At 32.9% G+C, this 15,938-nt stretch overlaps 1 protein-coding gene across 1 annotated transcript; it reads right to left on the minus strand.

Annotated features, from left to right (window-relative positions):
• Nucleotides 1–447: 447 nt before the first annotated feature.
• Nucleotides 448–11,663, minus strand: LOC108340838 (mRNA cap guanine-N7 methyltransferase 1). The gene is made up of 13 exons (XM_017578440.2): nucleotides 11,250–11,663; nucleotides 10,467–10,606; nucleotides 10,317–10,385; nucleotides 10,152–10,223; nucleotides 8,910–9,011; nucleotides 5,106–5,162; nucleotides 3,418–3,556; nucleotides 2,812–2,876; nucleotides 2,629–2,679; nucleotides 2,315–2,377; nucleotides 2,083–2,206; nucleotides 1,867–1,928; nucleotides 448–795 (listed from the first exon to the last, which is right to left on the minus strand). Exons 1-13 carry the CDS (start codon nucleotides 11,323–11,325, stop codon nucleotides 700–702), a joined length of 1,116 nt encoding a protein of 371 aa, XP_017433929.1. The 5' UTR covers nucleotides 11,326–11,663; the 3' UTR covers nucleotides 448–699.
• Nucleotides 11,664–15,938: the final 4,275 nt, after the last annotated feature.

The raw sequence follows: 15,938 nt of genomic DNA on the forward strand, positions 1-15,938 counted from the left end.
GGTAGAAGTGCAATATATTAAAAACCATAATTTTATTTTTGTCAAAAATTTATAATTATTGACCTGACACTATAATTTTGTAGCTTAAAATTTATATATCATAAATAGATCTGTTGAATATCTTAAATGTTAAGACTAGAAAATAAAGTAGTATCAAACAAAATTTTAAAACTTGAATTTTAAAAGACTGATTAAGACCAGACTAACATGGTCCTTTCACATTCTCATAGGTTTCTCACAACTCTTTCGTAATTAACTGTAACAATTTAAGACAAGAAAAGATTAGACAATTGAGCATCAAACTGAGATGACTCAAAAACAAGTTTTATATTTAACATATTCTTCCCTAGAAAATGAAGAAAAACCGATTTCTATACATTATAAATTGCTTGAAAATTTGAAATGCTAAATAAGGATCGTTTTTCAATATTCACTGATAGTCTCATCTGCTGAAACAGGGAAGAATATATTAGTGTGAGGGAGTTTGCTAAAATAAACTGCCACATGTCTAATCCAGAACCAGAAGCTAATACAAATTTGGAGGTACAAATTTTGTTTTGAATAATTTATAGTGCACCCTACAAAAATTCAAGCAGCAAAAAGGTTGCTAGAGGTCAAGATTGTGAGATCAAAAGTAATGGCATCTTCATGCCCTAATCCATTCCATGCTAGAAATTTGAGAAACAGGTTGTAGTTTGTTCAGTAATCAGTAATGTACATGATGTCTTCCTCTGCAATGTGCATGGACCCACGATCCCTTCTGCTACCCTGTTGGCTTTTGTCAGGTTGACCTCGCTGTGTCATTACATCAATACCCCCATTTCAGCTTTCTCTCTAATACCAGTTTTCCTTTAAATTTGTTTATCCTAAAACATAATCTTATTTTCTTTTAGTCCTATTCTATCTATATTTTTTAATTTTACTCCTTATAATTTGTTGTTCCTTTTGAATTAGTCCCTTTGAACAATATTACAATAATACTAAAGAAACAAAAACAACATATATTAATAAAACATTCTCTTAGCAAACTCCACATGGAATGTTTTCATGTGATAGACAAAATTCTTCACAATATAATATAACCTCCATGCCGTTTGATGGAGACAATGTTTTACATTATTTTCATAAAATGCAAGAACAAAATAAATATATAGTTTAGTTTAGATACGGAACACAATTTTTAAATAAAGATGAAAAACATATTTAGCATTTACTAAAAAGCCTACAAAAAAAGAGGGACCAGAACGTAAATCAAGAATTTTACAAGGGCTTAGAGTCAACAAAAATTTAGGAATCAAAAAGCCAAATATTATCAACATGCAAATTTTTAGTACTCCCAGATCACCTACTTGCAGTTTATCCTTTTTTTATGTATAAACCACCAGTATCTTATCTTTCCCTCAAGGCAATTTTGTTCAAATCAAACAAGAACGCTATAGATAAATTAATTTCGAGCATTTGACATAATTTGCATTCTTAGGAATACATTTTAATACTTGGCTTCCATTAGAGGAAAAAAGAAAACAATAAAAAGGAAACGAGGAGTAATGTGGAGAGGATGTATTATTTAACAGATAAAAATAAAGAAATAGGACATTTTTTTACCATTTCTTTGGATGAATAGAAGGGAGTGAAAATAAATATATAAATAAATTATATAAAACTCTTATACTAACTAAAACTAAATAAATTTAACAAAAAATATTCTTTTTACTATAACTTTTTCTTCTTCTTATTTCTACTCTTAAACAGAGTATGAAAATTTGGTATTTCTATCCTGTCTTAGTTATCTCACTTCCTTTCTCGAAGATAAAGAAGGATTGAAATTTTTCTTTTTAAGAGCCAACTCAAGTGCTTGTTACTTACCTTTCTCAATACAAATGACATGTATAAATATGCTGCCTCCCATTCATCAGCTGAGAGTGTACCTGATATAGAAGTATGCACAAGTACTACATTACTAGGATTCCCACGAACCACAACACCTAAAAATAGGATTTCACACAAAAAAGACTGGGAAACGCACTGTTCCATGAAGTTAAATGGAAATTGAAATGGAAAACAGTAGGCACAAAGGCTTACTATTATCTTGGTTTCCATCTCCCAATGCACCTAGTCTTCGCATGAGCTCCACAAATTCCGGTTTTTTCATATACTCGTGCACAAATTCGTGCGAGTTTTTTGCGAAAACAAGCTCAAAGTCATACTGTAAATGTTAAGTTTAAATAAGTAGTCTATGAAAACAAGTCATTGTAATCAACACTTACCTCAGAAGAGCTAGGAATTTGGCAGAGTATCACAGTGTGCTACATACCTCTTCAGCTAACGACTTGAATATGTGGAAGGGAACAATCCATTCAGGACAATCAACAGCATCCTGAAACAAAGAAATTATGTCTTAAATGTAGGGATAGAAATTAAATGTATGGAAATTTTAAAGTGAACTAAATAAGAGACATGGTCTTTGAATGATAAAATCATAATACTTGTTACACAAAGGTTCTCCATTTATGCATGCACAAAGTCATATATCGCATTGTAATTTGACAAGGAAACTGCAAACCAACTTGTGTGATGAGAAAACAGCTACTTGATATTCAGAAAAGGAAGATTAGAAAGAAATTATACCTCCAAATGGAACGTATACTTTATTCCAAAGGGGCTGGAAGATTTAAATTTCTGAATCACATAAGTAGAATTTCAAGTAAGTAGAATTCACAAAATAGAATTCACAAAATCATTTCCATAATTATAGAGGTTTCTGGCCTTAAAAAATGAAAGATGGCGCAAAGATCAGGAAGACAAACTTACCTTATCAGAAAATTCTTCATCAAAACGCACCCAATAGACACTGTTACCGAAATTTAATCCTTCAGCTGCAAATCACAGTGAAAATAGCATCTTCAATCAGGAATGAGGAAATAGATCTACCACACCCAACAAAATCCCCCACTTATATGAAGCAAAGGATCAAAGCGTGTTATTGGTGAAGCACATGTCATTCAAAAAAATTTATTAGTTCAATTCCAAATAGGAAATTTCGCAAGCAGAGAAGAAACCCCAGAAGAGCAAAACTCTACCGGTGAAATTATCGTTTCTATTCTTGTTGATAACATAAACATGTCAAGGGATGAAGATTTCTATATGCATTGAGACATTTTAAATGACGAAGTACCAAATTCCTACACATACTATTGCTTTAATTAAAACTATTAACACAAACATTAAACATACCAACAAGTCAACATGAACTGTTTTAATAAAATGTTATTAATTTCTATCAACTTTTTTAAAATAAAAAAATGATTTCTTATTTCACTACATGAGGTCAGTCACGAGACAAAGCATGTCAAAGGACTTCATTAAATACTAAATTTATTTTAAAAGAATAATAATAATTGAACATGCAAGAAAAACCTTCTCTAAGCTTCTTGACAATCACATTGGCATCAGGCATAGTTCCAATGAAAATGCCTCCTGGACGAAGTAAAGCTGACACATTAGCTAATGCTTGCCGGGCACGAGCTTCTGTAGACCATGAGTAATGCAATGCAAACTGCACAACATTCACTCTCAAGATGTAAAGAAGTTCATAATTTATTGAGACAATGTAGTATTAAATGGTATGGTGATGTCGCTTCTACTGACAAAACAGTACAGTGGTTTTGCTTATTAAAAGAAAAAGGGAGCAGTAATCAAGAATATAAATAACAGTTGATGCATAATTTAATTACATTTTTATTTTTGTATCAAAGAAACTGCAGTAAAACAAGGGCTTTGCAAGAACAAAATTAGATTTTGTTACATATATTATATTTATCTTATCTTTATCTTTTATTTTTAGTTTGTTACTATTTCTTATTTGTATTTTGGGCTTAACCCATATTTCTTCTATGACAAATAGACCCTATGTGTATATTCAACAACAGGGAGATTAATCTCATACATAGTTTTTTTACTTTCAACATGGTTTCAGAGCCTAAGGTTCTTTTGAGGAAATTTTTTTTTTTCCTCTACCACTACATCCACCGCTATTGATGGCGGCGCCATCTACTGCGGTCGGCAACACCATCTTCTACTACCGTCATCTACCGGTGTCACTATTGGAGTTTCAAATCGACCAACGATCACACAGTTTTGATCGTCTCAGTTAGGCAACCACCGTGTCGTCAACGACACCTTCATCGGAGCTCCTACTTGCTCTTAGCGCCTTTTGAAGTTGTGAATCTGCTCCTTTTTTAGTCATGCGTGTGGCATATCTCGTCTCCTCTTAGGCAGCTATTTAGAGCGTTAAGGTCGCTCTTTTTCCTCGTTCAGAGTTGTCGTGTGTGGTCACACGTCCCGTCTCCTCAGAAGACGCTATTCAAAAAATCAAGGTGGCTCTTTTTTCATTTTTTAGGTGCCTTGATTGGAGAATCTTGAATTTTTAAGGTTTCTCTATTCATCCATGCCTTCTTCCGTGGTTGTCTCTTCTTACCTCCCTTTTGTCACCATTGTGTTTGACCCGTCTATATATGTTTTTTCTCTGGTGGCAAAGATAACTTTTGTTAGTTTATTTATAGCTTTGGTGGCTCTTCAATAATGACCTTTTTATCCACTGGATGTCAACAATGCATTCCTTAACGGCGAATTGTAAGAAGAGATTTTATATGGAGCAACCTCCCAGATTTGTTGCTTAGGGAGAATCTTCTGGGTTGGTATTTCGTCTTCTATCTTCTATGTTGTCTTAGCAAATCATTAATAACTTGGTGTCACTCAAGTGCAGAAGTAGATATTTTCACTAAGTCTTTATGCATTATATTAGTAACAAGATTGGTACATACAATTTGTATGCACTAACTTGCAGGAGAGTGTTAGATATATTATTTTTATCTTATCTTTATCTTTTATTTTTAGTTAGTTTGTTATTATTTCTTATCTATATTTTGGACTTAATCCATATTTTTTCTATTATAAAAAAAGGACCCTATGTGTATATTCAACAAAAGGAAGATTAATCCAATATATAGCTTTTCACTATATTCAACCGATTCCAAATAAATATTTTTAAATGGAATAAAAGAAATCATAAGGGTATATAGTTGTGTTTTAAGAGTATCATTTACCTGGCAACTACAAATATCAAAAGGAGCATCATCCGCAAGAACTTTGTCCAAGCGAACCTGCAATTGCAAATGATATGAACAACGAGACCTTCTTTCAACATCTAAACAAAATTCAGAACTTGCTAACATCTAAATAAAATTCAGAACTTGGTATTGAAGTTGAAGATCACAATATCACTTTCTCTGAGGAAAATTTAGTGTGTTTTGTTTTTTAGTTTTTGAAAACTCTTTTATGATGTATAACAATTTTCGAAAGATAATCTTTAAAAAAATAGAAGTGGGAAAAGAAGACGAAATGATATAAGAAAGAACACAAGCAATAGAAAACTGAAAACATAAAATCAAAACAACTTACAGATGTTATCAAGTCTTTTATTTATAAAACTGAAAAAAAGGTATTATTGTTTTAGAACAGATATAAGAAGTTGTTTGCTTTTTCGTTTCCTTTATAAAAAAAAAAAAAAAAAAAAAAAAAAAAAAAAAACTTTCAACTCTAAAAATTTAATCTACTTGAGTAATGGCTATTCTATCAGATTCCTATCTACCTAGGCAATTCAATAAACAACTAATCAACTAATGCGGAAGACATGGTACTTTACAATCTAAAAATGAGACAAAATATAACTGGGTTCTGAACCCATTGAATTTGAATTATAGTATGCTGAATACTTTTGCAGATAGAACAAAAACAAAACAAAATGAGATAAAAAAAAAAAAAGGTTACTAACAACAAGACATAATTAACAGATCAAAATATTCTGCTTAAACTTTGTTTAGTTTGACTTTGAGGGAAGGAATCTGATTTTAAATTGTGGTTGCTATTGTCGTTTGGTCATAATCCTTGATATTGCAAAAGACAGTGGACAAATGTAGTTGATGCGAACATAACTGTGATTGAAATATGATTGTGGCAATCGTAGCAGTAGATCATTTATCAAACCTAGTGAATACTATTCACAAATTTCTCCCCCCTCCTTTCATTCCCTCTTTAATTTGTTCCTAAAACTATTAAGAATTGTTAGGAACCTACAAATCCTAACACCACCTACTCTGCTACCAAAACAAAGTAACAAAGAGAGTTTGGATTCCTTCCCAACTGACACTAGGGTTAACAAAATTACACCCAAAAAGTGCACTCTCCTTTTCATTCTGGAAAATCCCTGTACATCAACCTAAAATATAAGCTGAAAAAACTCCACTATAACAGAGCCTATTTATTAGGTCAAACCGCACACAAACTAACCAGATACAGCTAATTACAATTTAGCCCCTTTTACTTTTTCCTCTTCTATAATAGATCGGTGAAAGTTGCTCCGCTTCATTTTGGTCCTGTCTCCATTTCTAACAATACACCCTTCCTTTGAATCAATGTTGTCCTCAAGGCTGAAATAGTGAAACTAAATACACCCTTCCTTTCATTCTTATTCATTGTTCAATTATTCAATGTTTGAATAGGCTGAAAAAATTTGTTGAACTCCCCCTGTAACAATGCTGGCAGTTCTGATTCCACTAGATGGTTCCCTGCAACTTTATTAAGTTCAGAAACATGGAACACAAGGTGAATCTGAGCCTGCTCAGGTAGTTGCAAATTGAATGTGACTGCTCCAATGTGCTGAAGAACAAAATAAGGTTCATAATATCTAACTACTAGTCTAAGGTCTTTCATAAACTACCACTAAGGAGTGCAGTGTTTGCAGCACCTTGTTAAGTACTATTATACCAATACTCAGCCCATGCAATGAATTCTACCCAACCTCTACGTTGTTATGAACAAAAAGAACTCAAATAGGTTTCCACTATTCTATTTGAAACTTTTGTTTGACCATTGAATTCCATTTGATTTGCTATTAGGGAAAGCAAATAAACCTATCCACGCAGGTACTTTCCAAACTCGTCCCAATTTTGATAAGGAATTTCTGCATTGTCCAAATCCAAGAATGGATATCGGTAATACTGAATTTTTTAAATTGGATATAGGACAGAAATGGCCATTTACATAGCTGCCCTATCCCCGTCCTCATTCCTAAAATACCCTAGTTTATTAGGTAAAAAAAACTTATATTCAATACTCTCTTTCAACTATTCAATCTCAAAATTCACAAAGTTCATTTAGATCCCCAAGATATTTTTCCTCTTATTGCTTACATATTTTTCCCTTTGTGTGTGGTTTCATCCAAGAGGTATATTGTATTTCAAAACACCAACCTCAATAAAATAGTTTCTAGGACACATTTGATTTCTACTCCTTTTTAATATTTTCATTTATTGTTTATTTTTTTCACATGAAAATGTTTGATTCTCAAATTCAAATGGTCAATTGCATAAACCCTTAATTTATGAGTAACATTAAAAAACTTATATTCTCTTATCTCTTTCGACCCTAGTTTTGTTTTATTTGAAGAACCTTTGTTTCACTAAAAAAACCATTCTCTCTATGGTTCAACATGTTTGTTATCCACCAAGTTTATTTAAATCTCCTAAGTATTTTACCCCTCATCACAACCTTGATTACACATTTTTTTTGGGTGTAATTTCATTCAAATTATGTATTGCATGTCAAAAACTGCAATCCTTAATTTCATCAAATCAACAAATTTTATCATTTTCACTCTTTTCTACAATTATTTGACCTTTATCCAATTATTATATGGTACTTTGATTTGATATTTACACAATTATAATTTCTTGTTTTGATATTTGACACTGAAAATGAATATTCAATATCATATTTAGTTTGCTGTGATTTTTATTTTTTTGTAAAAAAATATTGAATTAATATTTGGAACAATAAGTGGTTGAGAACAAACACAAGTCCAGGTATACTTTACAAATTTGTGTTTTAAGTTGTACCTTGTAACCTAAGTAATCCTTTCCAAAAGTGCCTCATAAATGTATGATCTCCTTAACAAAATCCTCAATAATCATTTCTTCAAAATCCTCATATATTCTCAATTTGTCCACCACCACTAGAACCACATCAAATTCTTTTGATTTTGGGAGTCCTGTAATGAAATCCATTCTAACTTCTTCCAGCTCGAATTTGGAAAGGGCAAAGGATACAGCAAGCCCATGGGAGAAGATGCTTGGTATTTACTACTTTGACCCACTGACCTTTTTCTTCTTCAGAGGATTGATCAATCAGATTCACTAAATTATCCTCTTCCACATGATTTTTCTGATTATTGTCTCAAGAGTAACTTCTTGATATATTCAAGATTTGCCTTTTAGGTCTGAGATGTCAGTTCTAGCTCACTAACCAATCTCTCTAAAGTTCCCACTCAACTCTCCATCATGATCAAATGCAGCAGGTCCGATCAATAGTTAGGAACCAAGAAACCAAAATCCTAACACAACACCAACTCTGCTACAAAAACAGAGTAACAGAAAGAGTTTGTATTCACAACACACACCAGGGTAAAATAAATTACCCTCAAAAGAGACACTCTCCTTAGAAAACAGCAGTACATCAGTCTAAAAAATAAGCTGAAACCCACCCCCCCCCCCCCCCCCCCCCCCCCCCACTACAACAGAGAGCCTATTTATTAGGCCAAACCGCATAATAACTACCCAGTTACAACTAATTACAATTAAACCCGTTTTAAGTTTTTCTTCATCTATAATAAACCTGTCAAGGTTATTCACACTTCCTTTCGGTTTTGTCACCTTTTTTAACACGAATAAATAGACATGAAATGTGAAGTACAAATCAAAACTTTAGTAAGTTAAATCTTACTTTTGGGATCTAATGAAGTTATCAATAAAAAATCATAGAATTTATTTTAAAAGCATAGAAATGATAATTACCTCATAACAATCTCCACATATAAGGCGAGCAGGAAATGTAAACTTTTTACGTCGCTGATGATGGTCAGCATCACCATTGTAACGTGTTCGACAGTCTTTGATCTGGAAAGATTGTTGAATTCAATGAGAAAATAGTGTGGACACATACATCATAATAACAATTAGTTTGACAAGATAAGGTATACAATGTTTCACCATGTAATGGGCATGGATTTGAACAATAAAATATAATTATAACTTATAAGTGATCACCTAAAGTTGGGGAAATACATAACCAAAATGACAAATTTACTACCAATAGCAAAGGGATGATCTTAGGATCTAACTGCATGGTCCAACTAGTGGACTACATTAGGAAGTTTTGATGTGTGGCTTATGAGCTCTTGATCTCCAAACTACAATGAATAGCTTTTGTCTATGAATGAAAGAAATGGGAATAATATCAATCTCACACCACCTTCTTGAGCATCATCCATAAAGAGCACAGCTTCCATTTTTGGTTCATCAAAAGGCGATACTTCTATGTTTCTTATTCAAGCTGCTATATCTCATATTTGGCTACAGTTTTTCATAACTTTATTTCTTTGGATACATCACAGATACATACTAATGTAGTATTTGAGAGCATAGTTATGAATCTCAGATGGCAGTGGTAAACTCTGAAAGTGTAATGTCAAGGGGCAGGATGACTTTATTTTAAATAGTACAACACAAACTTAAAAATTTATACTACACATGATAACACTAAAAAAAAAAGAAAACCAAAATTAAAGAAATTCATGATAAATAATAGGTGACAAGTTTAATACACAATTACCACCAATCTTTGAACAACAAAAGAAAATAGTGATGAGATTAAAAAAACTGAAAGATGGTGGTGAAATTAAAATAAAAAGAACATAATAAGAAAGATAAAACTAGTAAAATGTGAATTGGGAAATCTAAAGGAAGAAGAAAAAATGTAACGAAATACATTAAAAAAATGGGTTTTTGATGCCTATATCATGGTAGCGCCACTATAGCAAGTGAAAAAGCCACCAATCCAATCCACTACAGCTCCAATATACCACGCTATTGACAACCATTATAGACAGTATTGGCATTGGATACACTAAGAAAATGCAAATATTGGTGTTTAATTTGCAAGATTGTACCCCTAATTCATCCCTATAAATGATATGATTTGGTGGAAGTCAATATGGAAGCATGATAAGAAAACCAACGCAGGCTAATAATACTCACCGAGCCTTCGGCAATGTCAATACCAACATAATATCCAATTTTGGCCTTGTCCCATTTGATAAGATCACCACCCTGATAAACATTCATGAAACAAAAAAGGATCCTTGGCTAAGAAACTGGGAATGACTAGTGGCATTTAAACAACAACTGAAAACCAATTAACACCTTGCCACAGGCTAGATCAAGTACTGCATCTCCTCGACGAGCATAAAGCTGAATTAAAACGCTCTTAATCTGTTGAATGGCAGAAATTAATCTGCAATCACGTAGTAATCTGTGGGTAACACATGATATATTACAGAACACAAAACATACCCAGTTATTGAGTTTCTTCAAATGAATTATTGGACTGGCCTCCCGTTCTTCCAAAGTCTGGTTGGACCTTGCACTGTAATGATCAGCTACTTTCCGAGCAAAAATCTTCGTGCTTTCATCCTCAAGAAAATTTGCACTACCTAAACACAACTCATTAAACGATAATTAACACTAGAACCACAACCCCATATAAACCTGTTACTAGAAAAGCATCTGCAATCACGTTTGCAAATTCATCGTGATTCTTGATATTATAGAAAATTGTTAGCAGCTGATGCAGCCGCGATTGTAGTTGTGAACTAAGTTCCAGAACCTTCCAAAAAGTGGAAACAAATCCTCTAATGCCCACGATTGAATCATACAAACTCTTCTCACAATGACACGTCGCACCTCAAATTACTGTGAAGTTCATTTATATTTAATTGAGTAAGTCCATTGCAGTATTGCTTCTATCAAAATATGCAAGCAACTTTTTTTGAACAATATGCAGTTAACATCCAGAAAAAACTCTACTTTTAACCACAATTCTCAAACTGCAACCCAATATTTCAAAACTAGGGGGGTGCACTTTAACTTCGTTCAATTGTCAATTGTTAACTCCGTATTTCAGACCAAACCCAATACAAAAGCCACAAAATTTTCCTTTAACCCCATTCCTCCACTTGGAAATTCAACCAACCTACAGTCTCAAACCCAATCAACCCCAGATCCACAAACCTTTCAAAACGGTGAAATAAAGATGAAAGAACAAATGGGCTAGTGCCAAAACACTAAAATATTTACCTTGAGGATCATGCCTAGCTTTGGATTGAGGTGGACCTACCGAGGTCGAAGGAGATTCCTGGTACCCACGTTTCATTGGGAGCAATAAATTGAAGAACAATGACACTTACTCACTCTGCGTACCGGAAGATGCTGCAATAATCGTTGAAGGATATATCAAAACAACAACCGAAACTGTTCCCAAGTTCTTCTTTCTTTCTTTTTTGCCAAAAACTGAGAGAATTGGGTGTGGCTTTTGCGTAGGGTTGTGTTCCTGTGGTTTATGTTCGATTTGAAGAGAGAAGAGTGGGAGTAAAAGTGAAAGATACTCAAAAAGCAACAAAATTTCTGGTCTGTGGAAGGATATATAGCGGTATGTTAATCGTGGTGCTGAAGAGGCTGGGTTTCCTTCCCAACATGCTATTCAATTTGTGAATAAATTAATTAGAACCAAACCCTCAAATAAAGAAGTCAATTAAATAAAGATTAGTACTGAAGAAAATACCTAAATAACACAATTTATTAATTTTCTTATTTCCCCAATTTATCCATCCTTTTTTTATAATAAAATAGTGCAATTTTATTGAAATTATTAAAATAGGTAAAATTTAAAAGAATATTAGAATTGGTATACTATGTTTGGAAATTGTCTTTGTGGGCTCTATTTTCCTCTTATGATGTAAAATTAAACCAAAAAAAAACATATTTGAAAAAAATAAAGTGAAGTTGTTACGGACACACTATTTTAATTTTACTATTGCAATAAATTAAATTAATACGAAGAAAAATTATTTGAATTTAAAGAATTATGACTTCAATTTTGTTATAATAATAAATATTATTACTAATTATAATAATATTATCAATTATAATAAAAATAATAATAAATATTACTGATAATTACTAATAATAGTCATAATAGTCTAATTATTATAAAATGTTTTATTATGTATAGCTATATATAGATGTTCTTTTAGATTTTACTTTCTAATATACAGAAAATTACCTTATTTATTTTTTCTTATTCTCTATGAAACGATTTAAAAGTGATTCTTTCTGTTGACTATTTCATTTTATTTCATCACTTTCGAAGTTTTCTATTTTCTCACGTTCAAATTATTTTCTTTGATGGTTTCAAATTTTTCTAATTTTAAATTTAAATTGCTTAAATAATATCTTAAACTTAAATGAAACAACATAAAAATACATATATTACATAAATGGATATATTAAATTTAAAATTAATAAAAATAATACTCTTTTATACATATGCATAAATCTCTTTGTTTTCAGTAATTATTATGAAAAGAATAATATTATTAATATTTTCTGTGATTAGTGATAATATTACCATAATAACTAAATTATTATTGTAATAATAAAACTGAAATTTTATGAAGATTATAGTTAAATTGAAATCCTACATGACTTCATATAAGTTTTATAAAAATAAAAATAAAAATCTTTGAAATTTTATGAAGATTTTAGTTAAATTGAAATCCTATTAGCCATATGACTTCATATAAGCTTTATAAAACTAAAAGTAAAGATTTTTTTGTATCGAAACATAATTTACATTTGGTAATATAAATGTAGTTGATGAAAAATGGCAATCCTAAAATGTAGACCCTATGCTTGTTATATGTCTTTAGTATCCACTGACCAAAGACTAAATAACTAGTTTAGTCTCTAGCCTCTTCCCATAAAACAAATCTTCAACAAGAATTATGAGTTGTCTTTTACCCAAACTCTTTTGGTTGATTTTCTATTAGTTTTAAAAGGTTGGCTCTTATATTTGACACTAATGTGTTTAGACTTACCATAGTCAAATCACATGAACATTATCTTTGAAAATCATACACATAAGACTAAACTTCTTATATGCACATCTTTGAAAATATAATGTTTAGAGCTTTAGAGAACTTAATAAACTTTTCAAATCAGCATGTGATTTGTCCTTCAAAACGCTTAATTTTCTTAATGTTTGATAATTAAGTCTATTTTAGGGTTGACAATTTTTGTATCAATTGCAAATTTATCTTTTTTGATGTTTTCATTTTCTAGAAGCAAGATTTTAAATCTTTTCTTGAGTTTTAAGTATTGCTCAAATATATAAAGTTGTAACTATGGAAAAGAAGAGAGATAGAGTTGAACATTTCCTTTTATATTTACCATGACACTAAGTCTCATCTCAAGTCTAAGTCTTCCCAAGTGACTATTAAACTCTTGTTTCTAAACTTGGGCTTTCTTTATAGCTTAGGACATTCAATTCACACGTGCCTAGGTTTCACTCATTCATAATAGATGATATCTTGCAAATATTCATCTTTTCATTGTCAAACGAAGCCTTCCTTTATCTTGTGAAAAATTTGATGAAACTTTTAAGACATGAGTGATATTTCCTCATTGGTTGAGTTTTTAGACTCAACTTTAGATGCATCCACTTCTTACTCTGGAATTTTAAAGGCTCATTTCTTCTAACAGTTGGTAAATTGACTCTAGCTTAAAGGCTAATTAATAGTGCATAATTGTCTTTAACGTCACCCCGTAGATGGTGGACCTCAAAATAACCAACGTAAATTATTGACCGGTGGCATTTTCGTAAATAAGTTGGGCATATAGACGTCAGTTAGGGGGTTCCCTCCTAACAAACGTTTATATGTCTCACAGGTAGATGAAAAGTTCTTTTTTTTCGGCATATAGACGTCTGATCCCGCCATCTCGACGTCTATATACGATTATCGACGTTCGATCCCTTGTCACAAACGTCTATATGCTTGAAAGGTAGGTGAAAAGTTGTTTTTTCCGCCATATAGACGTCTGATCCCGCCATCTAACGTCTAAATGGCCTGACAGGGTAGGTGAAAAGTTGTTTTGGACGTCGGCTCCCCTTACGTCCGACGTCGATATACACCGCGAATATTAATTTTTAGGTTTAATACTTATTTTGGTCTTTCGGTTTGTAAGGTCTGTTCAAAGTTGTCATCCTTTCTTTCAAAAGTTCACTAATATCCTATATTTTGCAAAAATGGTACATGTTAGTCCTTTTTGCTTATGGCATTAAAAAGGCTAACGACAAACTTGCTCCCTGGCAAAAAGTTGATGACTTGTACAGTTATTGTTTACGTGGCACGCTGAGTTAGAATGACTTGGTAGTGATGAGTGCATATTTATGCCTACATTTATGCTTTAAAATTAAATTTTTTGAAGAAATTCATGTGCTTGAATGATTGATTTAAAGAGGATTTGTGATGATTAGATTTATTGTGTTTGGAAATGAAAGGGACTTAAAAAGTGATTTTAATTGCATAAATTATTCTTGGAAATTCTTACGTTTATTTGTGCAGCTGAAATTACAAGTTTATTGGTCCAAATTACAAATTAAGGCCCAAATCAGATTTTACTTGGAAAATAATATACAAATGGGCCACACAGTCAGTTTTTACCCTTACACCTCCTAAATTTCCCTACATACACCCCTCTTTTCTTAACCAAGCCCAAACACTAAGCCTTTTCTCCTACACCCCTAAATTTTCCTACCCAATACCCCTCCTACCACTAATTAAGCCAGATTTTATCAAATGTTGCCACATGTCCAAATCCTTCACTAACAAACCAAACCAACCAGAACATGCCACCTCATGCCTCTTGCCAAGTCATCCTTGTCTTCTCTAACAGAGAAACCCTAATCCAGCAGAACCCTAGCCACCACCATGTGTCGCCGCTACCGTTTTGGAAAAATTCGCGTCACCATCATCGCACCACCACTCCCGCCACCACAGCGCCTCAACCATGCCGTCGTGAAGCCGCCGCGACACCACCGTCAACCTTCAAGCCGCCGCAACCATCCTCACCGCTAGCCAACTTATCCTCACCGCCGGCCAACTTCTTCTTTCTCGCAAGTTCCCGCTGCCACACCGCGACCATCTTGCACGGCCACCATCATCCTCATCGACGATCACCATTGCCGCAACCACCAGAAAAACTTTAACCCTATCTGCTTTCTTGAATACTACTTGACAATATTGAAGTTGCCTTGAAAAGTAGTAAACTTGATAGCTTCAACGCAGCGTATCAGCAAGGTGTGTAGAAATGTTATAATTGACTTAATTGGTTAGAAGCAAAGGGTTAGGGTTGTTGTTGATTCGTCCCTAAAGTGAGCAAAGCGTTTTGATGGCAACCCCTTTAGGGACTTCCCATCTAAAGAAGTATCAACTTTACTCTAAGACCAAGAAAGGGAAGTTGAATAAAGGACTTAATCTTTTCTTTCTAAAGTCTTAGCATGTTCTCTTTAACTAATTCCATTTACATTGTTTGTAGGACAATAAAGGTTGGAAAGTTCCTAGGAGAGTTGACAAGCAAAGAGGAAACAAAGGAATCAAGAAGGAATGCATGTTGCAACCAGCCATGAAGCATGTTTTCCACACTTTCCATATGCAACACATTCAGCCATGGCTCTTCTTTACTTTGAAGTACACTTTACTTGCTTTCACGTGGAACCCAAGCCACACCGTGAGCCATCTTCATTTGTAGCACATTCTCCATGCTTCCCACGTGAAAAGTGCAACTCACGTTCATTAGTTTTCAGCACATGTAATTAGCATAATTCAGTAGCTTTCCTTGCACGCTTCCAAGCTCATCTTCTCCTATAAAAGAGAGCTTCCTCATTTGTAAACTCAACTTGAGTTTGATAATGAAATGCTGCTGAAA

This window comes from Vigna angularis, chromosome 5, assembly GCF_016808095.1.
Source record: "Vigna angularis cultivar LongXiaoDou No.4 chromosome 5, ASM1680809v1, whole genome shotgun sequence".
Classification (NCBI taxonomy): domain Eukaryota; kingdom Viridiplantae; phylum Streptophyta; class Magnoliopsida; order Fabales; family Fabaceae; genus Vigna; species Vigna angularis.

Excerpts from the sequence above, each read along its gene's own strand:
- LOC108340838 (XM_017578440.2), bottom strand. The coding sequence starts at position 11,325 with ATGAAACGTGGGTACCAGGAATCTCCTTCGACCTCGGTAGGTCCACCT. Across the intron at positions 10,386-10,466 it reads TGAAGAAACTCAATAACTGG|ATTAAGAGCGTTTTAATTCA; the intron begins GTATGTTTTGTG and ends GCCATTCAACAG. Across the intron at positions 2,680-2,811 it reads ATGAAGAATTTTCTGATAAG|AAATTTAAATCTTCCAGCCC; the intron begins GTAAGTTTGTCT and ends TATGTGATTCAG.